This window comes from Monodelphis domestica, chromosome 6 (genome assembly GCF_027887165.1).
Source record: "Monodelphis domestica isolate mMonDom1 chromosome 6, mMonDom1.pri, whole genome shotgun sequence".
Classification (NCBI taxonomy): Eukaryota; Metazoa; Chordata; class Mammalia; order Didelphimorphia; family Didelphidae; genus Monodelphis; species Monodelphis domestica.
This window is the reverse complement of record NC_077232.1, coordinates 6,850,134-6,873,562: the sequence shown is the minus strand read 5'-3', so window position 1 is coordinate 6,873,562 and position 23,429 is coordinate 6,850,134. Positions and strand designations below refer to the sequence as shown.

General features: G+C 49.2%; 2 protein-coding genes across 3 annotated transcripts; both read right to left on the bottom strand.

Annotated features, from left to right (window-relative positions):
- Nucleotides 1–68: 68 nt before the first annotated feature.
- On the bottom strand, nt 69–7,395 carry CTSF (cathepsin F). 2 transcript variants are annotated; one of them, XM_056801289.1, is made up of 14 exons: nt 7,058–7,395; nt 6,140–6,238; nt 3,254–3,326; nt 3,004–3,131; nt 2,851–2,926; nt 1,985–2,098; nt 1,760–1,905; nt 1,570–1,666; nt 1,407–1,487; nt 1,201–1,320; nt 1,046–1,110; nt 875–965; nt 637–695; nt 69–554 (listed from the first exon to the last, which is right to left on the bottom strand). In XM_056801289.1, exons 1-14 carry the CDS (start codon nt 7,241–7,243, stop codon nt 480–482), a joined length of 1,410 nt encoding a protein of 469 aa, XP_056657267.1. In that variant the 5' UTR covers nt 7,244–7,395; the 3' UTR covers nt 69–479. The 2 variants fall into 2 exon arrangements, with proteins under 2 accessions (XP_056657267.1, XP_056657266.1); XM_056801288.1 differs by having other exon boundaries at nt 3,227–3,326; nt 7,058–7,387.
- Nucleotides 7,396–20,227: 12,832 nt separating this feature from the next.
- Nucleotides 20,228–23,379, bottom strand: CCDC87 (coiled-coil domain containing 87). The gene has a single exon (XM_001379236.4). It carries the CDS (start codon nt 23,217–23,219, stop codon nt 20,529–20,531), a length of 2,691 nt encoding a protein of 896 aa, XP_001379273.1. The 5' UTR covers nt 23,220–23,379; the 3' UTR covers nt 20,228–20,528.
- Between the last annotated feature and the right edge of the window lie 50 nt (nt 23,380–23,429).

Below are 23,429 nucleotides of genomic sequence, written 5' to 3'. Positions count from 1 at the left end.
GGCTCTCCGCTAGGCCTGTGACCAGCCCTGGACGCTCCCGGAGGTGGCGCAGCCAATCCAGACACAGGTCGGGGCCCAACTTTATTGATGCTAGAGGGTGCCGGGCACAAGCCTTCGGCTGTAACAGACAGTTTTCATCTCAGCCAGGGGAGCAAGGAGAGTCCAAACCATCCTACAGAGAGGGAAACTGAGGCTCAGAGCTCACAGGAGCTGGCATGTGCTCGGAATGGAGCAGCAACTCCTGGACAGATCCTCGAGCAGACCCGGGCCCCGCCTCACGGGGCCCCACCTGGGCCCCCAGCCCTCTGCCGCGCCACCTCGCCCTCCGACGGCCCTGGGCGGCCCTGCCGGGTCACAGGAACGAACCACGCTAGTCTAGAGGTCGGAGTCCTGGGCCGGGCCAGGCCAGGAGGCTGCTGCGACAGTGCCCTGCCCAGAGGGGGTACCGCTGGTACCGCTTCCGGCCCGGGGCGGGCTCTCTAGTCCACGATGGCCGAGCTGGCCATGGTGTTCATGCCACAGGCCCGGGCGCCCCGATATAAGTAGTAGTAACCCTGTAAGGGGAGGGGAAGAGAGAATTAGGGGAGACGCGGTGGGCCATGGGATGGGGAGGTGGGGGTGGGAGCAGCAACTCACCTCCTCGCCCCAGTCAGGGCCCCAGCTGTTCTTGATGGCCCAGAAGGGGATGCCGGAGCCTGGGGAGCAGAAGCCAGTGACGGCTCAGAGATGGGGGAGCAGCCTTGGCCCAGGCGCCCCGGGGGTTCAGCACGCTTCGTGGCCAGGCCCCCATTTCTCAGTCACTCCCAGCAGCTGAGGCTAACGAGGAGGACCGGACCCCCCCCAGCCCCCCCCCCCCGGATGCTGGCTGACTTACGGTCACCGTAGCCCACGAGCAGCACGGCGTGGTCGATGAACCAGGGGCTGCAGAGGGGCCGGAATGGGTGGGAGACGCCGCGGCGGTAGAACTGGGGAGGGAGGGCAGGTTAGGAGAGGGAGGGATGGGCCGTCCCCCCCCAAGGGCTGGGGTCCCAGGGCCCCCCCTCACCTGCATGGCGAAGGCGTTGAGAGCAATGGAGACAGGGCCGTTCTCTGCCAGCCAGGCAGCAATCTCTGGGGGGGGGGAAGCAAAAAGGGCTCAGTTACGGGGGCCATCGGGGCGCCCCCCAGGGGAGCCCCTCCAGGCCGCCCCTCCCTCTCCACCTTGCTCGTCGCGGCTCAGGTCCACCGAGCTGTTGATGTAGGCTCTGGCCTTGTCCGGGGAGAAGCTGCAGCGCTCCTTGCGCCCCTCGTAACTGTAATCCTTCTCCGTCTCGAGCCCGCCTGGGGAAGGGAGGCCGAGCTGAGCCGGAGGGAGGCCCGCCGGCCAAGTCCCCCCGCTCCAGGCCTGCCCCCGGCTCATCCCCTACCCAGGGTCTCGATCGCCGTGTAGGCGTTCGAGGGGAGGCCTCCGCCGCAGGCCTGGTCCAGCGTGTCGCAGTCCACCAGCTCTACGAGGAGGAACAAAGGCGTCGTGAGTGCCGGGGGGTCGGGGGAGGCCAAGAGAAGGTCTCGGGCCAGACCCGTCCTCACCCTGCTCGGAAAGGGTCAGCAGGGCCCCGCGGCGGAGAAACCACTGGCCCTCCACGTTGCCAGTCACGGAGAAGGCCCAGCAGGAGCCGCACATGCCCTGCAGAGAGGAGGAAGCAGTGAGCTGCTGTGGGGGCCCCCCCGGCCCCCCCCCCCCCCCCGTCCCAGCCCCGCCTCCCCCGGGCTCCGTCACCTGATTCTTGACGGCAGTGACCGCCCCGTGGTCCCTCCAGTCCCAGGAGGCAGGGGCTGGACCTCGGGCCCGAGGGGCTGGCCTCAGGGCCCGGCCCGGGAGGCTGCTTAATAGAGGGTTCAGATAGAACATCCGAAACTCCTCCTCTGTGGGGAGAAACAGCCACCTTAGGGGGACGAGGCAGGGTGGGGCGCCGCCGCCCCCCACCCCCGGGTGGCCCCGTACCTGTGAGGTCACTGAACTTGGTGACGCCATACTGGGCAGAGCCCTGGTCCAACTCCTGCAGCTTGTGGGCCAGCTCCAGGTTCCGGGCAAAGATGCCCAGACGCCGCTGGGTCTCTGTGGACGAGGAGGGGAGGCTTACCCGGCGGGACTCTGGGCTGCCCGGGGAGGCAGGCCCTCCGTCAGGGCGGGATCAGGGAAAAGCCCTCCTGCGTGCCAAGCCGGGCTGTCGCTGGGGATGCCGAGACCAAACGGGCAGCCCGTCCTCAGGGAACTCGGGAGGCAACGGGACTCCGGGAGGCGGAAGGAAGAAGGCGGCCGTGCCTGGCGTGGGGGCAGCCTGGGCACAGCCCCGGGGCCGGGCCGCCAGGGTCTGGTTTTGTCACGAGCCCTCCTAAGCACAGCCTGGCACAGAGGCCCAGAGGTCGGCAGACGTGACCGACACGGCTTTCTACGACATCACTTTATAGCAGCTGCTGGGTGGCTCAGTGGATGGAGCCAGGCCAGACGGGAGGTCCTGGGTTCAAATGTGACCTCGGACACTTCCTAGCTGCATGACCCTGGGCAAGTCACCTAACCCTTTTGGAAGGGAACTGTACAAATACGATCTCATTCGAGCCTCACCATCCTGATCACATCTATTTTACACATGAGGAAACTGAGGCAGTCAGCAGTTCAGTGACTCCCTCAGGGTCACACAGAGTCTGAGGCTGGATCTGAACTCGGGCCTTCCTCTATCCCTTGGGCCACTGGCTCCCCAATTGCAACACAGTTAGAAATAAAAATGTCATCATCATCCCATCATCCCCACAGGTTACTGGCATGCTGGGAGCCGGGAATTCAGTGACCGGGTGGCAGAGGGCCCTCACCTGTGGCATTGGCGTAGCTTTTATTGTAGGTGGTGAGGAAGTCCTTGAAGAGACTGATGAGCTCCACTGAGTCACCCTGAAACAGAAGGGGGTGGGGGGTAAACCTCCCAACGGCTCGCTGTCCACACTGGGGAGGTGGGAGGGGGCGCTTACCATCCTGGGCAAGGACGAGCTGTGGGGCTCAGCCAACAAGCCCGCATCTGGACTGCTCTGGTTCCTCGCCTTGGATGGGAGGCCAGGAGGAGGCTGATGGTCAGAACTCCAGGGAAGAGGCTGGGAGCCTAGGCAGGGTGAAAGGAAGAGCACAGCCCCAGTTCTGTAAGCCCCGAGTCTACCCCCAATCCCCCACTCCCTTGGGGAGCTGGGCAAGGCTCACCGACCGCCCTAGGCTCTCTCTTCTCACCAGGCTGACCACAATCTTGCTCCAGCAGCGTCTGTTTGGCCCACATCTGGTCCAGGACTTCAAAGCGACAAAGCTGAGGCAGAGGAATGTGCCCGTGTTGGGGGGGGGGGTGTAGAAATGGGCTTAGGAAGTGGGGAGCAGAGTTGGGGCAGGGCTTCATGGCAGCTAAGGGCATATCATGGGCACCCTGAGCTTCCTAGAGAGGCAGACCACTTGGAGTCGAGAAAATGTGGGTTCAAATCCTGCTTTAGATATTGACCTACTGGGTGACCTTGGACAAGTCCCCTTCTGTGAATTTTAAAACTATGCCACCCTAATCAGACCTTACTTTAGCTATTTCCTGATCAGTAACAATGGAGATACTTGGTCTAACAGAATCAAGTCTTGGGAACTCTACATTTTCTCCACCCTACTCAGTTTAACAAGGTCAGGAATGTCTGCTCCATACTCAAAGATTTAATTATGTGAGGAAATGGCCTTCAACAGACATGTGCAGAAAACAGCAGACAGATCCCTGGGCTGTCCTAAGTCTAGCTAAGCTATCATTGGTACAGATGAGACGCAGGAAAGTGATGTAAAACCGTCTATATAAGGCACGTCACTGGCTCTCTCTCCCTCCTTCCCTGAAGAGGCGACTTTGGCTGGCAGTGCGCTAGGCGTTCCAACATCTTGGCGTGGTGGCAGCTATTGTCTGGGTTTGGTGTCGAGTTTGCCCTTGAACCGATTCAGGTTCAGGCATCTTGGCTGAGCCCTTTTGGAGTTCAGGCTGATTCCTTCCTCCTTCACACTCCAAAACCTTACTTTCTAGATCTCCTAATCTTCCCTCCTGGTACTAGCCAGGCGGGAGAAATCCTACTCCTTTCCCTTCTTCCTTCTACTTAATCTCCTCCACTATATCAATTAAATCACCATAAAATTTCCAGCTGACTTGGGTATTTTGTTATTTGGGATTTTCCCTGGCTCCTCATATCCCTGAGAATGACAAAAATCCCAATCAAAATAGAATTCTAGTTCCTTTCCTTCTTATATTATGGCAACTTCCTGTAGTCTTGGCTGCAAATGGGTAAGTGAAATATTACTGCATTCTGTCCTACAGACTTGTGGGATAGAAATTACTTTAAATTGGACCTGTACAAGGGCCTATTATGAATTTATTCTTGCTTACTCAACATTTTATATACATAGATTTTGGTATTTTGATTCTGATTTTGAAATTTTTTTTTCTTTCTCCCAAGTTTAACTTTCTTTCATTTTTTTCTTTCTTCTTTTATATATTTTTTTGTTTTGTTTTTTCAATTCTTTTAATAATTGACTCATACACCCCCATAACTCAACAATGCATCCTGAGCTGCACTGGATGTTTTTTTAACACCCACTTCAGAGGGGGATTGTATTTTAATAAAAATCCAAGATTTTGAAATTTTTTGTTCGAGAAAAATCTTCAAGGAAGAAGCTTGCTAACATCTGAGATTCTGTTTTTATGTGTAAAATGGGGGGCTGGCCTAGATGGTCTCCAAGTGTAACAGTTAAAATTTAGGGGAGACTGAGGCAGGTAGAAATTAGTTTCTCTCTGCAAGGAGTATTATATTTTTTAGAGGTTTATTGAAGATTAAGGATTAAAGAAAAGACAGGATAAGAAACACGTGCCTAGGCCAGAGTGGCTTAGACAAGATAATCTCACATCATGGAAGAGACGCCTCTGCTCCAAAACGGAAGTCCAAAAAGAGCTCAAAAGCCTTTACAATCAGCTTAAATACCTTCTCCATCTCGGCCCACCTCAGAATTGCACGAGATTACAAGGCATTTTGGGCAAGTGGAGCAAAGGCTTGTGGGGATTGAAGTCCTGGATTCCAGTCCATTTTTACACAAGGTTCCTTCCAGGCAATAGCCAGGATCCCCTGATCCTTCCTCGTCAAAGGGCCCTCCAAGGGCTCTCCTCTTCTTCAGTCTTTAAGAGCTCTTTGCCCCGCCTTCTCCCTTGTACCTTCACCATCACCATCATCTCCTTGAGGGCAGGGACGGTTTCATTTAGACCTCTGCATGCCCCATTATGTAGCACAGTGCCCGACACACAGTAGGTGCTTAATAAATGCATATTCCTTGACAGGAATAAACTTAGCTCATAGAGGACATCTGAGCCAACCCCAACATCTGCCAGATGATGCCAGGGGACCTCCTCCAAGGTCTCTCAATAGGAAGTGGCAAAGCAAGATCTGAACCTAGACCCTTCTCTAAGTTCAGGGTTTTCCCACCATGCCATATTTTCCAAACTGCCTTTCCTTTTGTAAGATTAACAATTAATATCCAACACCCCAAGTATTATATTTTATAAGATTTATTAATAATCACTTGAAGTAGAGGAAAGCGGCAGCCTGAGAAGAGAGCAAGAACAGTCACAGAAAAGAGGAATGCTGGGAAATGTAGTTCAAGGGTACAGAATTTTAATTACACACTTTGGTCCTCACAACAACCCTTACAGATGGGGAAACTGAGTCTCCTAGAGGTTGAGAGAGGTTTCCAGCTCATGTCTAGGAGAGGTTTGAATGCAGCGTCCCTGAGGCCAGGCACTGCTGGTTTGTACTTTGGAGGAAAAGGTCAAAGCAATTTCTCCCTTTGATCCTGGGGGCAGTCACCCCCCCCCCCAAGGCTCTCCTGGGCCCCTGAGTCAGGCCTTGAACTGGAGCCCCAAAGGCCAGCCCTGGCCCTGGGTGGCCTCCTGAATGTGACTCAGGGTGTGGGTGTGTAGGGGGAGCTCCCTAACCCGTGACACTCACGCAGCGGCTGACTCAGCCTTATTGACCACACTTAGAGCTAGTTAGGGCTGAGGCAGGTCAGGACCAGGGCCAGGCTCACACCTGTCCCAGTTTTGGATCTTGAAGTACTTACCAGGGTCCCTGAAGACTGGGGGTGCTTGCAGGCGGTGGGGGGGCTGCATGGCGGCTCAGCCAATGTCACCTCTAGGGAGTAGAGCACCCCCTGGGCCATCTGGGCAAAAGAGGGGGAAGTGAAAACCTGGGTCCTGGCCATCGAATTCAGATCTGCCCCCTCCATCCATGGAAGCCATTCGGCAGCCGGGGACCCTCCTCCCCCCACCCCATTCCTCGGACACTCCGGGCCCACAACACCCCAAAGCTGCCACACAGGATTAAAATGAAATTGGGAAATGGGACCAAACAAGCAAAACCACCCCAAAAGAGATGACACCTAGGGCCCCCCTCTTTGAGTTTGACCCTCCCTCTCGACTCCTTCTCCCCAAGTCCCTAAGGGCCCTGGAGCCTGGCCCTCGGCCCTCTGATGGCACTTCAGACCCCTCCAGCACCCCGAGGACCCCGACTTTTCTGCTGCCTAGAAGCTGAGTCCCCATTGCGTGTTGTCTCCCCTCGCTAGAGTGGAAGCTCCTGGAAGGAGGGAGCTCTCTCTGCATCGGCATCCCCAACCCTGAAGGCCCATCATCTCGTCCCGCCAGACCTAGGGCCCTCTCCACCTCCGAACGTACGCAGGGGAGGGGAGGAAGGGAAGAGCTTTGGGACTCCATTCAGATACTCTCCATTTGCAGGCCCCGCCCCTATCGTTCAGGCCCCGCCTCTTCCCGGCCCCCACCTATCCGCTCAGGCCCCGCCCTCAAGGCATCCCTGTAGTCCCTTCTTCTACTCAGGCTCCTCACAGACCCCTGAGGCCCGGTCCAAGAGGTATTCCCTTAGTCCCATCCCCCACCCACTCCGGTCCTCACAGGCCCAGACCCTAAATGGCTCCCCCTCCCTTATGCCACGACTCCTCCCCCACCCACAAGACCCCACCCCTCACCTTCAGGCTCCGCCCTCGAACGCTCTGTAGCACAGCAGCAGCCCCGGGATCCCGGCCTCGGTTATAAATCTCCATCGCAAATTGCGTAGGCGCCTCCAGAGCGGGGTCCGAGGCCAGCGGAAGGTGCCTGCCTTCCCCGCCAAGGAGAAGCGACAGCATCGGGAAGAGCAGCAGCCAGGCCTCCATGGTCAGACAGGGCCGGGCTGAGCCAAGGTCTGGGTCGCGCAGAGATCTGCTCTCGACTGCTCTGGAAGACCAACAACCGCGAGCAGCTAAGCCTCCTCCCCGCGCTTCCACACTCCCTGTGAGGGCGGGACTTAGCTGGCCAGTGGGCGTGGACGCCGGTCGGCGCCTGCGCCTTAGCCTGTTTACAGGTGCACGTGGGGCGGGGCGGGCCCTGCAAAGCTGAACTCCTGGCTCCTGACTCTCTGGTCCTCCTCCCTTCTCCTCCCCCTCCTTTCCTCTTCCTTCTACCGAGATTAAATATAGAACTGATTGGGTAGGGACGGCGCGGACTTGCAGTAATTCTATTGGTCCTAGTGCAGGCCGCCACCTTTGAAATTTACACACAGGTTTTGAGTTCAAATCCTACCGCAGATGCTTACCACTTGTGTGATCCTGGCAAATCTCTTAACCTCTGCAGGGCTCGATTTCCTCATCCGACAGAATGGCACCTCCCTTACAGGGTTGTTACTGAGATTTAATGAGCTAATAAAGGCAGAGATAGTAATTTCAGGGTTATTATTAAAATCCTGAGGGGTTAAGCTCTCCCTCCGTGTCCCACCCTGGGCTTGATGTCTCCCCTGTAGACTGTGAACCCCTTGAAGACTTTTGCTTTTCTCTGTATCCTCAGGGTCTGGAACTTACTTGTTTTTTTAACTTATCCACAATCTCATAACTAGTTTGTGGTTGTGGTAAAACTTGAACCTAAGACCTCCTGCCATTTCCTTCTGCAGGGAATATGGAAGAAAGTTAAGGGAGAGGAGTACAGCTGGGTCGGTAGAGAGTCAGGCCTAGAGATGGGAGGTCCTGGGTTCCAATATGGCCTCAGATACTTCTTAGCTAGGTGGCCCTGGGCAAGTCACTTAAGTCCCTTGGCCTAGACCTTCCTGCTCTTCTGGAACAGTACACAGTATTGATTCTAAGGCAAAAGGTTAGATTTAAAAAAAAAAGAAAAAGTAAGTTAGATGGGGTACTTTTCCCCTCCTTCCTGATCCAGTCACCTTCCAGAAGTAGAGACTGAGTCACAGAAGGGTGTGACTAGGAGTGTGGAGGAGCCCTCCCATTCTGCAGTGGGCTGTCAGCTGAGCTGGAGCAGTTTTATGGGGCGCAGTAACCCAGGGTTTGCTATTGTCCTTCAGCCATGTCTGACTCTGGGTGGCCCCCTTTGGGTTTGTCAACATGGAATCTAGAAACCCCAAACTTGCGGCCTAGTGGGATCTGGAAAGCCCAGGTTTGACCTAGTCCCTAGAGTTCCTCCCTGAGGGAAAGTCCCTTCCCTGCCTCTTAGACTAAGACTTGAAGATTCAGTCTGGCCAGCTGAAAGTCCCAGTTAGATCCTTGGAAAGAGGCTTCTGGAGACTAGAAGAGTCACTAAACATCTTCAAGTCTTTCCGGGGTTGCAAAATTCATGTTCCCTCCCTCCCCCTCCCTCCCAGAGATGGCAGCCATTCGGCTGGGTTATACACGGATCACTCAATAATCCTTGGCCATTTTGAATGAATACGAACAATCCTTATTCATTTGTAGTAGAGTCATCTTGTAAGACCAAAACCCCCATTTGGGTCTTTCTTGGCAGACGTACCGGCGCGGTTTGCCCTTCTCTGGCTCATTTTATAGATGAGGAAAGAGAGGCAAACAGCATCACGAGACTTAACCATTGTTAACCTGGAAAAGCGCAGAACCACTGAAGTAGTCAGAAAAACCAAGTCTAAGCGGGAAAGAGCGTTCCTATCCGCGGCTGCTCTGGCACTCTGGCACAGCGTCTCTGAGGGGATCACCATCACCGCGCTAGATGACTCTCTGAAGAGCAGAACTTGGGAACTTGTATACCATTTGGGAAACTAGGGACAGGGAAGACTGATGGATTGGCCTTCCCATGGCTACAAAGGAAAGGAGGCAGGAGACAGCGTCAGGGAGTGGCCTACTAAAAGGCCTGGGTGGGTCTTCTGGGGAGGATCTCAGATCTAGGACTAAAAGGGTGCTTAGCATTTGAATAGATCTGCTCACCCCACCTAAACTGGGATTATCAATTCAGTTTAAGGTCTATTCTTCAGTCTGAAAGTGAGTCTGACACTTCCCTCCCCCTCTGGGTGAATTCTTAGGGTCTGGGGCAGGATTGGGGTCTCTGGATCCCAAGTTGACACCTGGGTTACTCAGCTGGTCTGTGTCTGAGGCTAGATTTCAACTCAGGTCTTCCTGACTCCAGGCCCAGTGGAGTATCCACTGGACAGTCTAGCTGCCCCAAAAATATGGGAGTTAGAGATCATTAACTCCACTTCCCCTGATGTGTGACCCTTGTCAACACGGAAATCTAGAGATCCCCAGTTTATTTAGTTTGAGTGTAGAAAGCCCAGGTTTTGACCTTGTCACAGGAGAAGTTTCCCCCTGAGGGAAGGTCCCTCTTCATCAGACAGCGAACTTCCTGGTAATTTGGGTGGGAACAGCTAATCCCATCCAATATTGAACATCCCTTTTGTCCCAGTGGTTTCTTCCCCCTAGGCTATGGTCCATGACCAAGGTGACCCAGCCCTAGGCTGAGTCTTTCCCTTTTGTGTCCATTGTAGGGCCCCAGCCCCTCACTATTATTCCTGTCTGGAACTCTTCATTTTCCTTTCTTACCATTGTAAAGTCAATCAACTGTCCCTCTAATCCTAAACCCCCCAGGTCATCTAGAGTGGTATATAGGTTCCCCAAGTTCTTTTGTTCCTCGGAGTCCATCCTGAGTCGGTGGCACTCCCAGGGGCTGGTGACCAGGGCGGCTTGACTCTGTGCAGTCTTGGAAAGCAGCTCTGTGGTCGCATTAGTAGCGCTAACCCCTTTTCCCTTGATTAAAGAGTGATTTTTGACTATTTAATAGTTCTGTGTTTTTTCTCACCTCACACACCTAGGAAGGAACTGAGACAAGTTTGAATGGCCCAACAACCCCGTATCCATGATTCTTTACCAAGTCTTTGGCCTTTTCCCTCAGCCCCCACCCAGCTGTTATTTAAAAGTGTCAACTGGGAAAAAACACAGAACTATTAAATAGTCAAAATCACTCTTTAATCAAGGGCAGCACTAGTAGGCCTCCACAGCAGAGCTGCATGCCACACTGCACAGAGTCTGAGGATTGAACTCTGGCCTCTCTGGTCACTGACCCTTGGGAATGCCAAACATAGGAGAATAACAATTCCAAGGAGCCATTAAAGTTGGGGAGCTTAAATACCTTTCTAGACAACCTGAGGCTTAGGGTGAGAGGGACAGTTGATTGACTCTACAATGGATAAGAAAGGAAAATGAGGAGTTCCAGACAGGAATAACGGAGGGGCTGAGGCTTTATAATGGACACAAAAAGGGAAAGACTCAGCCCAGGGCTGGGCCACCTTGGTAATGGACTTTAGCCTAGGGGGAGAAACCACTGGGACAAAAGAGATACTGAACATCTGATGGGATTAGCTATTTCCACCCAAACTACCAGGATGCCAAAAAGAGCACACAGGTCAAAATGGAACCAATCCATGTGGGATTGATGAACTTCTACAACAATATGAAAGGATTTGAACCTAGTGTGAGACTTGAGGTTGCTGCGCTTGACATATGTTAAGATGCAGGACTCCTTGAACTACACTCCTTGTAAAATACTTTCTATGAAAATACCTAGCAATTGGCTATTCTGGCTCCCTTTCTCTGAGAAATTATGAAATATCAGACCAGGAAATGACACTTCCCTTTTTACACAAAAATCTAGTGCTTGTTTTTTCTCTCTTATATTATGGCAACTTCCTATAGTCCTGACTTATAATGGCTAAATACAACATTAATGCAATTTTTTTCCCCTTCAAACTTGCGGGATGAGATAGAAAATTACTTTAATTGAACCCTAATAACAGGGGACTGTTATGAATTTATTTTTTAATTCAGAAATTTTATATATATATATATATATATATATAGTTTTTGATATTTTGATTCTGAATTTTGAATTGTTTTTCCTCTCAAAGTTTATTTTCTTCCATTTATTTATTTTTCTTTTATATTTTATATTTTTTATTTTGACAATTGATTTATACACCCCATAATTCAACCATTTTGAGTTAATCAGGTATTGATGAACCCCCTCTTCAGGGGGGATTGTATTGTATTTTCATTTTTAAAAAATTCAATATTTAAAATTTTGTTTGAGAAGAATTTCAGGAAAAGAAGTTTGCTAACTCCTTGAACCCAGAGAATGAACTCCTAGAAGGAAAATGCTTGCAGAAATCTACACTGCATCAAGAAGATCCAGAATGAACTTTTGGATGCAATCAATTGAACAAAAGGGGATTGAACATTTATTATAAATGTATACTTTTATGCCAAAGGGGACTGCCGCCTAATTTTGGCTTTTTTGTCAATGTGCCTAGCAAAACATTGATTTTGCTTTCTCTCTTTTTTATTTCTCTCTATTGTAATTTTCTCTTAGAAATTGAATATTGTATACATCTGTAGTTAGAAGTGCTTTAGGACTACAAGATGATTATATTAAATTATCAATGGGGAGACTAGTCTCCCAAGAATCATCAGGGGGGATTGGGAAGATTGGATTTAGCTATCTCCTGATTGTAACAATGAAGATACTTAGATCTTACTTTATGGTGAAGATAAAATTGTAATCTTCTGATTGTAACAATGAAGGTACTTAGCTCTTATTTTATAGTGAAGCTAGAACTTTAAGCTACAATCTATTTTTAGATCTTACTACAAAAAGGTATTAAGTAACTATAAAAGGTAAATTAATCACAAAAAAGGTTAAGTAGCCAACAAAAGGTGAACTTAAAGAAGTGTTAATGTAAAAATATACTCGAATCCAGGACTTCAACTCCCAGAAGCCCTTGCTCCCCTTCCCCAAATGCTTTGTAATCTCACTGAATTCTCACATGGGCGGAGATCAAGAAGGCATTTAACCTGATTGGAAAGGCCCTTTTGGTCTCTTGGACTTCCGTTTTGGAGCAGAGGCAGCTCTTTCATAATGTAGGTGAGGTGTCTAGGCCAGAGACCTATGTTTTCTTATCCTGTATTTTCTTTAATCCTTAATCTTTAATAAACCTCATAAAAAATATAATACTCCTTGCAGAGAGAAACTAATTTCTACCTGCCTCAGTCTATCTTGCCTCAGTTTCCCAAAATTTTTAACTGTTACATTAAGTAACTCAAAATGATATAATCTAATCAAAGAAGATGAGAACTATAGAATGGGCAGTCCTGGAGAAAAGTATCTGATGTGATTGGTAGATGTGAAAATTTAGAGGAGGGGACACAAGAGTAAAAAATCTATAAAAGAGGGCGAAAAGTTCAGATTGGGACATTCATTTTGAGAATATACATTTGTTCAGATATTTTGAACTGACCTAGAGGAGTGACTGGAAGACCAACATCCAGACTTCTTTAAGACTGTCATCATTGGGGGGCAGCTGGGTAGCTCAGTGGATTGAGAGCCAGGCCTAGAGACAGGAGATCCTAGGTTCAAATCTGGCTTCAGACACTTCCCAACTGTGTGACCCTGGGCAAGTCACTTGACTCCCATTGCCTAGCCCTTACCACTCTTCTGCCTTGGAGCCAATACACAGTACTGATTCCAAGAGAGAAGGTAAGGGTTAAAAAAAAAAAAAGACTTAGCAATGGTGAGTGAAAAGCTGATTTAGTGACCCCACCTTTCTGGAGCCCTCCAGGAAAGGCCCAAACTTCTTGAGACTCTCTACCCCTGGCTGGGACCTAGAAATTCTAACTAGAAACCAGTTTTTTCTCTCTCTCTCATTTCTTAATTCCTTCCCTCTATATTAATTAAAATCACCATAAATTTCCAGCTGACTTGGGTATTTTATTTGGGATATTCCCTGGTGACCAAAAATTAATTTAGATTAGGTCACAACCCTAAAATTATCCTTACATCACTGAAGGTTCTCCTTATCCTTCTCACTTCTGTTGAGCTACTAGAGAGCAGGGGGCTGCCTCTGTGACTGAAAGTGGGGAAAACAAGCAGAGCTAAGACCTTTGGGCTTGGGGAACAGACACGAGGGAGGGGGGACAGAGGGAAAGAGGAGCCTCCATATGATCTGAGCAAGACTGCTAGAATCTTATCCCTTCAGCCTGTCTTCATCCTTCTCCCCTGTTGCTCACTTCAATTCCAAACAAAGCAATAAACGTTTATTAAATGCCCACTGAGTGCCTAGCAAGAGATAAAGGCTGGCCCCACTCTCAAGGAGCTTACAGTCTGACACCTCACAAAGGAAGGTGGATGGTGGAGGATGATGGTCTACAATTGGGAAAACCCACCCATCTGGACACTTTCCTTCCCTTTTTTTTTCTGACCTTCTCACTCTAACGCAATAGCTACCAGTCACCCCATCTCCCTTGTCCCTTTGGTGGCTGAACTCCCTGAGAAGTCCATCTACAGCTGATGCCTCTGTGTCCTCTCCTCTCACTTTCTCCTGAACTCCCCAGGCTGACTTCCCGCTGCTGGTTATGACCACTTGATTCCATAGATAACTTTGGGACAAGGCTGTTTGCATGTTGTCTCTCCCTTCTGGGAGCTGGTTGAGGGTATTGACTGTCTCCAACCCTTAGCACAGTGCCTGGAACATAGTAAACACAAATGCTTGTTGGCTGATTTGGGGTTGGGGATGTCAACATGGAATCTAGAAATCCTAAACTTGTAGCCTAGTAAGATCTGATGAACCCCAAGTTTTGGGACTAGATTATAAGTTGGAGACCCCAAAGTTTGTCCTTGTTCCTCGTTCCTTTGAGAATCCACCCTGAAGGGAATCTCATGCTAACAGTTTCAGACTGAATAATGGACCCTATTGTATTAGAGACCCTTTCCCAAGAAGACCCTCACCTGGGCAGGGAGCATCCTTTAGTGTCCATTGTAGGCAGCCCCTTCCCTTAGACCCCAGCCTCTAGCTAGGCTTCTTTCCCACCTTGGTTGTATTCTGTCAGTATAGTTTGAACCCTCCCATTTTCTTTGTAGCTATACTGATGTCCATGCTCTTTCCCTGCCCCTGGATTTCCCCCAAATGGTATATAGGTTCCCCAAATTCTTTTCCTTGGAATTGTCCAGAGTGACCAGAGTTCAATCCTCAGACTCTGCTCTGTGTGGAGGCCTACTATCACACTGAAGCCCTTTCCTTGATTAAAGAGTGATTTTTCTGACTATTTAATAGTTATGTGCTTTTTCCAAGTCAACAGGGAAAAGAGATTTGATACACACACACACACACACACACACACACACACACACACACTTGCCCTTTGCAGTTGGAAGATCAGAGGTGGGAGGTGTAAAATTGAAATTTGAACTCTGGACTCCATTCCCCAGGAGTTCTTGCTAGCTCCCAGAATGCCCTCTAATCTCACTGAATTCTCAGGTGGGCCGAGATCAAGAAAGTATTTAACCTGATTGCAAAGGCTTTTGGGCCTCTTTTGGACTTCCATTTTGGAGCAGACGCGTCTCTTTCATGATGTGAGGTTATCTTGTCTAGGCCTCTGGCCTAGGCACGTATTTTTCTTGTTCTGTATTTTCTTTAATCCTTAACCTTTAATAAACCTCTAAAAAATATAATACTCCTTGCAGAGAGAAACTAATTTCTATCTTGCCTCAGTTTCCCTAAATTTTAATCTTTACAGAGGATATCAGAAAGAACCTACAGGGAGCAGCTGGGCGGCTCAGTGGATTGAGAGCCAGGCCTAGAGATGGGAGGTTCTGGCCTCAGATACTTCCTAGCTATGTGACCCTGGGCAAGTCATTTAACCTTCATTGCCTAGCTTTCATTGCCTATCTGCCTTCGAACCAATACATAGTATTGATTCTAAGATGGAAGGTCAGAGTTAAAAAAAAAAGGAGAACCTTCATTTCAGTTTTTCTTAGCCAGAAAATTGGTGTGGGGCAGGCCAGGACAAGGCACAAGCAGGTGCCTTGATGACTGTCCTGAAGATGAAAGGCAGAGGAAAATGGAGAGGGGCCTTGGAAAGACTGGCATAAGAGGGATTTGCCAAATTGGTTCCAGACACTCTTGGGGAAAGACATTTATATGCACAGAGGATATTCCAGGGGGGGCAGTGGAGAGAAGCAGACTTTTATTTTTATTTAAAACCCTTAATTTTTGTATTGTGGGGTTAAGTGGGGATTAAGTAATTTGCCCAGGGCCACCCAGGTAGGAAATGATTGAGGCCACATTTGAACCCAGGACTTCTTGTCTCTAGGCCTGGCTATTGGTCCACTGAACCACCCAGCTGCCACTTTGAGGCTGTTTTGCTCGGATTGATGAGTTTCCTCAATTTTCATTCTTTGTAATTGGTTTTTATATAACAGGCCTTTGGTAGGAGCTACTCAATGGAAGCTTAAAGCTGCCCTCTCCCTTAAGGGCAATAGAGGGAACTTGTTCTGAATCTCTCATCCCTTAGACCCCCAGCTTTAAGAAGGACAGATAAGGAAAGACACCCTCCTCCCAGTATTTCTGAAGCCTACTTGCCCCTGGCCTCCATCTAGTGTGCTAGTGATGGAGGCAAGGCCCTAGCACTGGGCTCTGTGAGCAAAGAGGAATTTCAGCTGCTCCAAAGAAAACTCAAGATGCTCACATTTAGAGCCATCTCCATCCCAAAGGTTCACACAGGCTATTTGTGCCCAATCTGTGGCAGAACCTCCTGAACTCATATCAGCCTGATCAGCCCCAGATAGACGCACAATACATTGATCCCAGGACTGTGGGATGCTATTTCTGGCCCTCTTTGATTACAAAAGATGACCACCACCTCCAGGGCAGGCAGAATTGCAGATCCTTTGTATCCTCTGTCTGCCATGACTATCCACGGTCCTTCGTGATTGCCAAAAATGTAAGATTTAAATTAAGTACTCCAAGTATGATATTTTATACAGTTTATTAATAATTACTTGCAAGGAATAAAAAGGTAATTATCTAATGAGATATAAGGTCCCATGAGTAGATTCTCCTGCCACTCACCTCACACCACCTCCACCAAATGGGATCACAGGAAGAGAGAGGCAGGGCTACACAAAATTTATATCCTGCCTACCTCAGCACTTAAGATGTGGAGTGGTGTGCTGGGAATTCTGGGTCTTCGGTTCAGATTCCAATTACCCAGAGCCCAAACATTAGATATAAAAAGGCGGGGTTTGGATTGGATAAACACTGAAAACCCTTCCATCTCAACATGGTGCAGTGGACAGAATGATGGCCTGGGCTTCTGATCCACTTATAACTATGTGAACTAGTCACTGAAGTTTCTTCCTTTCTTCTTCTCCAAGCCTCGGTTTCCTCATCTGTAAAATGAGGCTGGACTAGATGAGTCTGAAGGACCCCTCCATTTCTAAGTCTCTCATCCTTTAGCCATGATCTTACACCAGATAAGGCTCTTAAAAGAGGAGTTATACTGGGAGGAGGGAAGTTCTAAATTCAAATTCTGCCTTGATACACACTACTTTTGACAGTAAACTCCTCCGTGTTGCCAGGCAACTTCTAAGTTTCAAAGTTGCCAGCAAATTGCTGAGATGTTTTGGTGGAAGAAGTTTGCAGAGCAGGTTTTCACCACCAAGATGAAATGACTTGTCTAGACCAAGGAGGAAAAAAAAGGTGTTTTCAGTTATATTTTTTCTATTGTTGAAAAATGTTTTCAAGACCCATTTCATATTGGTCAGCCTAAATTAGTCTGATATTGGATGCATTTTAAAAGCTGCTAAGGGGAACCCATGTTTGCATCATACTGGCATTCTGTCAGGTTGGATTGAGTTCTGTCTGTCTCTTAGTGACTTCACTTGGCAAAAATACTGGAGCAGTTTACCGTTTCCTTCTCTAGCTCATTTGACAGATAAGGAAACTGAGGTAAACAGGGTGAAGTGAGTTGCACAGAAAACAGTATCTGTGTCAGCATTTGAACTCAGATCTTCTCAACTCCAGGCTGGGCATGCTGTGACCACTGTATCAAGGAAGTTTTATCCCCTCTCCCTCCTGAGTAGCCTGTCCATCAAACATTCCTGAGATAGCATAGTTGCACCAGGTTTTGTGCTGGTCAACATGCAGTCCATCAATAAATTGGTGAAGGTTTAGAGAGAATGGGGGAGAACGGAGAGAACAGGGCAGGCAGGTGAGGGGGGAAAGGAGAAGAGATATGCAGGCTAGGGGCCACGTGGTCAGGTTACTTAGGAATGATTGTCTACTCTCCCTAATAAACTTTATAAAATATATATCTGGGTAGAAATATTTCCAATTCTTACACCACTGTGCCACCTGGCTGTCCCATCAGGTCATAATTAAGGGGGGGGAACAACCTTTAGTGGTATGACATGATGGCATATACATATATATTAGACTTTGAGTTTGTTTTCTTCAGGGAGTGAAGGGTGGCAAGCTCTCTGTGACTCAGTAGACTGACTTCCAGAACACCTATAACCTACAGTTCACCTGGTAGCCACCTGGTGGGCAGCTTCACATTCAACTAAAATGGCAAGGTGCAGTAGAAAGGAGAGCAGAGGTATGTGATCCTGACCCTTCTGAGCCTCAGTCTGCTTATTTGTAAAATGACCACAAAGATGCTTATAGAGTATCAGCTACAGAGCTGGTAGCAATCAGTGTTGATGGAGAGACTTCCCTGTAACAATCAAATCAACCACCAAAAAAATGTTCCCTCTGCATCACCAGATGGTGGTAAAATACTTTATAAACCCAAATAAAGGTGATTTGAGTCGGGGTAGGGGGTGAATGCCATTTTGACCAGAGGACAAAATAAGCTATTAGAAAATGGGCAACCCTTGATGGCCTGAAGTTGCAGAACAGGGCAGTTATTCCTCCAGATATTGAAAGAGGGAGATTTTTGAGTGAATCTTTTCTGTGGCTATACCAAAAAAGTCACAGCTTCCATCCCTCCCTAAAAACACAGACATTGTGTGTGCATGTGCATCTGAGAACATACATATGGGATATGTGTGTGAATGCATCTCTATCTAATCATGTATTTGCATATGTCTCCATTTATTTCTGTATGAATGTAGGAGGGCAACTGGTAAAGTGTATTTAGAGAACTCCAGAAGAAAGAGCTCTGAGTCCACATTTGAACCCAGGGCCTCCTGTCTCTAGGCCTGGTTCTCAATCTACTGAGCTACCTAAGCTGCCCTCCGGACTAGATGATTCTAAGGCCCCTCTGAGTTTGAAATCTAGGATCCTACTTTCTCAGTGCCCAGAGCAGGTTGCTAAGACTAAGTTGTAGACCAGGCGTAAATCTACATTGGTGGAAAAAGCTCCTCATTAGATTCTTTGATGAAATCACAGGTTTTGTAAGATATAAATATAGAAGGACAGGGAGGTGGCTCAGTGGATTAAGAGCCAGGTCTAAAGACAAGAGGCCCTTGGTTCAAATGTGGCTCCAGACACTTCCCAGCTGTGTGACCCTAAACCCCACTGCCTAGCCCTTACCACTCTTTTGCTTTGGAACCAATACTTAGTATTAATTCCAAGATGGAAAGTGAGGGTTTTAGGAAAAAAAACAACACATATATGTGTGTGTATATGTATGTATGTGTGTGTATGTTTATGCATTTGAAAAATATTGTATTTTGACCAATAGATAAATGCTAAGATTAGAGTATATTAGAAAAATCAAACCTCAGATGTTCAGGGTTGTTTATCTAGTTGATTTATAAGACTGCATAATTTGTTTTAGGTAGTAAAGAAAACAAATCTTTCCATTTGTGACCTGTCCATTTACTCCTACAGGGCTCACAATCAGCCTTATAATCAGTCAGTCCATACTGGGGAAAATGGGTCATAATACTGAAAGTGAATCAAGCAGAGAATCCTAGGGCTTAGGGCAGTAATGGCGAACCTTTTAGATACCATGTGCCATGCCCTACCCTGCCCCTTACCTCACACAGGGGAGGGAGAAAGTGCTCCAATTGGGCTGCTAGGCAGAGGGGTGGGTGAAGTGAGGATTTTCCTTAGCCTGGGTGGAAATAAGTGCTCTCATTGAGTTATGGGCAGAGGGGCTGGTGATGTGAGAAAAGGTTGTCAGGCACAGTGGAGAGGGGGAGGGGAGAAGCTCAGCTTGAGTCCCTCTGCCTTTCTAGTAAGAAACTGTGGCTAGGGGGTGGGGCACACAGGCCTACAGAGAGAACTCTGCATACCCTCTTTGTCATGTGTGCCACAGGTTCCCTATCACAGGCTTAAGAGAAAGAAGCTTGGATGAAAGTATATTCCCTTTCCCACTTCCAAGTCCTGACTCAAGTGGTCAGTGAACCTCCTTCCTGATTACTAACATCCTTATTCTAATGTTTCCTCCTCTGATTTATAAACAAATCCCTGGGGCTGAAGCACAGGGTCTCCAATAGATGTATATTTGGTTGAGTATCAATCATAACCTGGCTTATAGGGGGACAGGAGTGGGGGAAGGGACCATACCCCAGAGTCATAGGCTCAAGATCTTTAAAGACCCTCCTAGACCTCTAGAATCCAAAGAAGCCTCAATGAATTCCTCTATTAGACTTCAGCTCCATTGAAGACAAAGGTCAGCAAAACTGGAAGTGTGTCTTTACTTTTCCTATCTCTTCCTCAGACATTCGGGGTCTTCATGATGCCCCCGATTCCTGTCCTAAATCTCCCTTAACAGAGCCGAGCATAGGCTCTCTTTCTCCATATTCTTCCCTTTCAAAATCTACTCCCAGCAAAAGTTTGAGATGCTCTGGGTTCACTGATAGTGTCTGCCCCACCTTCAAGGAGGCCCAGAGAACAAATATACAGTTTTGTCAATAACAGGCAGAAGAGTCATGAGAGTGGGATGGAGTGAAGTCACACCCTATCAGCCACAGCCTTCAGTAACCGCTGATTAAGCCAGACCCGAGACAGGCCTTTTTTTAATCTCTTCCTCAGCAACTAGTCTCAACTCAAGTGTCCCTCAGAATAAGAATAGAATGAATAACTAAAGAGGTCCTCTCAGTTTTGTTTTACTTGGCAAGTCTCATTTGACCAAAGTTCAGACACAATCATTTTGATGTAGGTTATATTGACTGCACAAGACTTGAAATTACCCAGCCAACTTGGGGCCAGTGAATCCTTTTGTAAAACAGTAATTTTAATCCTAAAGCTATGGCATCTGTTATAATAAAATATGAACTCAGTGAAGATCTCCTTAAGGAGAAGTCCTATGTTCCTGAGACCTGGCTTTCTTCAGTGATCCATTTGGGGGACCAGGTGGGACAGGATCTAGAGAAGGGGCTGGTGTTTGCTGTTTAGACATTTCTGGGAGAGGAGATGAGACTGCCCCCGCTTCCAGAGTTTCCGGTATTTTTAGGATTGAGGGAAGGCAGTCGTGAGCCCTTTTGGACTCGGACCAGCCCCTTGGCTCTACGTTCTTGTTGTAGCCAGTACAACATCTCAACTTTGTCCCTCTTCATTTTCTCCAGATAACACCGTCCCTTGTATGTCACTGAGTCCCCAAAGGCAGTCTGGATATCCTGAAGGAGCTTGTTCAGAAATTTCTCCACTGAACTGATCTTTGTATATAAGTCATTACGGATCTGGGACTCTTCCGTCCAGCGCCAAAGGTCATAATCAACCTTTAAAAAGAAGCGGTTGGGGTCTGAAGCTTCTTGCTCAAAACGCTCCAACTGTGCTAACAAGAGCTCTCGTTCCTGGATAGGGGTTAAGGCCTTCTCCCAGGCCTTCACCAGAGCAGGGAGCTGTCCTATTCGGGCATTAGTGCTATATTTGATGGCCATGTCCAGCCGGTCTTTGTCAGGCACCTGCAGGGCTGTCCAGATTTTCTCTAGTCGCTTCTGAAGTTGCCTTGCTTTCCTGCGGTCCCCCAGGGATTTGATCCCTTCAGCTCCCAGACCATCCTCTAAGACTGTGTTGACATCCCAGACACCTGGCACAAAGTCCCCAGTCTCCTCCTCTTGTAACAATGGAGGTGGGAGTGGAAGTTCCATACTATCACTGATGACGACAGGAACTTCTATAGGTTCGTCCTCAGGGTACATGTGGAAGATGACATGGAGGAAATCACACTCCTGAGTGGCTAGGAACATGAAGTAGTCATCAGAGGTCAGGGTAGCCCTCCACCAGCGCATCCAGGAGTTCTTGTGTCTGACCCAATGCTTACCACGCTGTGGGGTTGCTGGAGGCGGAAGTGGCTCAGAGTTTACGGAATGTATCCTGTGTTTCCCAATGCCATCCAGGATAGGGTTGATGATCCGTTTCTTGGGATCTTTGTTCAGTAAGGATGAAGCCATAAGACCCGACCAGTCAATATTAGATGAGGGCTCCACAAGAGGCCCCTTATCAAATTGCAAATGGTCAGCAGAGACTCGACTCATGAGCTCCTTGTAGATCTCCCGGATGCTATCCCCAGCAAAAAGCACAGTGTCTAGTTCTTTTAAGAGCCTGCTGTCCAACTCACCAGACAAGTGATTATAGAGAACATTTTCTTCCTTCACATAGAAGTTGTCATGGAATGCCCGATCAGAGACTCGAACAGCTGCTGCCTGGACCACAGTCTGATCTTTCAACTTCAGAGCCACTGTAACTGGCTGTGGATGCTCTGGGGTTTTCAGGTTAGGCCTGTAGTCCCATTTTCCAGAAGCTTCTTCTTCTTGCAGGACCTTTAGAGTTCTCTGCAGCTCTTCTACACGCTGATCACCTTTTGGGCCTCGGGTCATGGCTCCTAGGAGAGGAGACAAGGTAGAGCTCGGCTTGGGCTTACTGGTCAAGTCTACTTCCAAGTCTTTTATAATGTACCTGAGGTCATCTGAAACTGTGCCCATGAAGGACTCTGTGCTGGTCTCACTTTCCTGGATGAGAGGGGTCAAGGTTCGAGGGGGAGGTGAACGGATACCCAGTTCATTGGAAAGCTTCCAACCTTCTCTCAGACAGGGCAATGAGTAGCATTTCCGGGGGAAGTGGAGCTTCAGGAAGGTATCCAAATCTATGTCCCCTTCCAAACTCAGACTACTTGGAGAATAAGGCTCCCTAGCAAGGTTATCCTCAGACATCTTGGGGGATCTGGGGTGTAGAGTTGGTAGCCATCGCAGATACTTTCTCTGGTCCAGGTCTGGGATGGACCTCAGTCCTTTTAACCGGTCCAGACAAGGCCTGGCTAGGAAATCTGTTGGCCGGCTCAAGTGGATCAAATAATTCATGTTCAAGGCTGAGCATGGGATCTGGGAGAAGCCAGTGCTATGTGGCCAGGGTAGAGGACAGAGCTTGGAAGCCTGGAAGGTACCCACGGCCTGCTGGGGAATGAGAGCCTGCTTGCGGTAATCCTCTGCCTTGGTCCCAGTGCCCTTCTTCAGGAAAGGGCGGAGGCCCAGCAGGTCTTTGAAGTCCAAGACCAGGCGATAGTAGACGAGGGGGCTGGTGAGGAAACGGGTGCAATCGGTGGCCAGGCAGGCAGACAGGCGGGTGAGCGTGGCAGATTCAGTGAGCACAGAGTCTGGGACAGACAGGGTGATCAGTAGGTGCAGATAGCGCAGAAATAGCTGCTCCGCTGAGAGCACCACGTGAGTCTCCACACGCTGGCGAAGCTGCTGCTGTTCCCTTGGGCTGAGGCCCGGCTCAGGCTCGGGCATCTGCCAGCCATACTGCAGCTCCGACAGGATGACCTCAGCCAGCCGCCGCCTGCCATCAAGGGGCACCTCTGGTGAGATACCCACATGGGACAGCCGCTCCGCCACCAACTTGCACAGTGAGCCGGGTGACAGCTGCTCCATGAAGAAGGAGTCCCGGCCAGAGACCTCTTCGACTCCTACTCGAGCCTCTGTTGGCGTAGGCAGCGGCTCCGGGGTCTCCGGGACCACATCGCTTGGGAAAAGCGACAGTGGCTGCAAGAGTCGATGGTACAGTTTTTGGAGCTCCGGATCCGCCGTCCGGTCCTGCGGTGGCTGCCGCCTCCCTCGCCCCAGCCCGTACTTCCTCGGCTCCATTGCTGGTGCTGCTGTTCCTACTGCTGCTGCTGCTGGACCTTAGAGCCAGGTCACCTGGAGTCTGGAGTCAGTGCCACACGCCTGGACGCCAGGACGCGTCGCCATGGCGACAGACACCGGAAAAGGAAGTGGCTGAACTACAGCTGTGGAGCCCGGCCAATGGTTGCACACAGTGGAGAGAGAGCGGAGCCTATCAGCCGGGAGGCGGGG

What these genes read in the sequence shown, in the direction of transcription:
- CCDC87 (XM_001379236.4), bottom strand. Translation starts at nt 23,219, where the DNA reads ATGGAGCCGAGGAAGTACGGGCTGGGGCGAGGGAGGCGGCAGCCACCG.
- CTSF (XM_056801288.1), bottom strand. Translation starts at nt 7,243, where the DNA reads ATGGAGGCCTGGCTGCTGCTCTTCCCGATGCTGTCGCTTCTCCTTGGC. An exon ending in GCTCGTCCTTGCCCAGGATG is followed by an intron (nt 2,927 to 3,003) that starts GTAAGCGCCCCC and finishes CTTCTGTTTCAG; the next exon opens with GGTGACTCAGTGGAGCTCAT. An exon ending in GCTGACCCTTTCCGAGCAGG is followed by an intron (nt 1,488 to 1,569) that starts GTGAGGACGGGT and finishes TCCTCCTCGTAG; the next exon opens with AGCTGGTGGACTGCGACACG.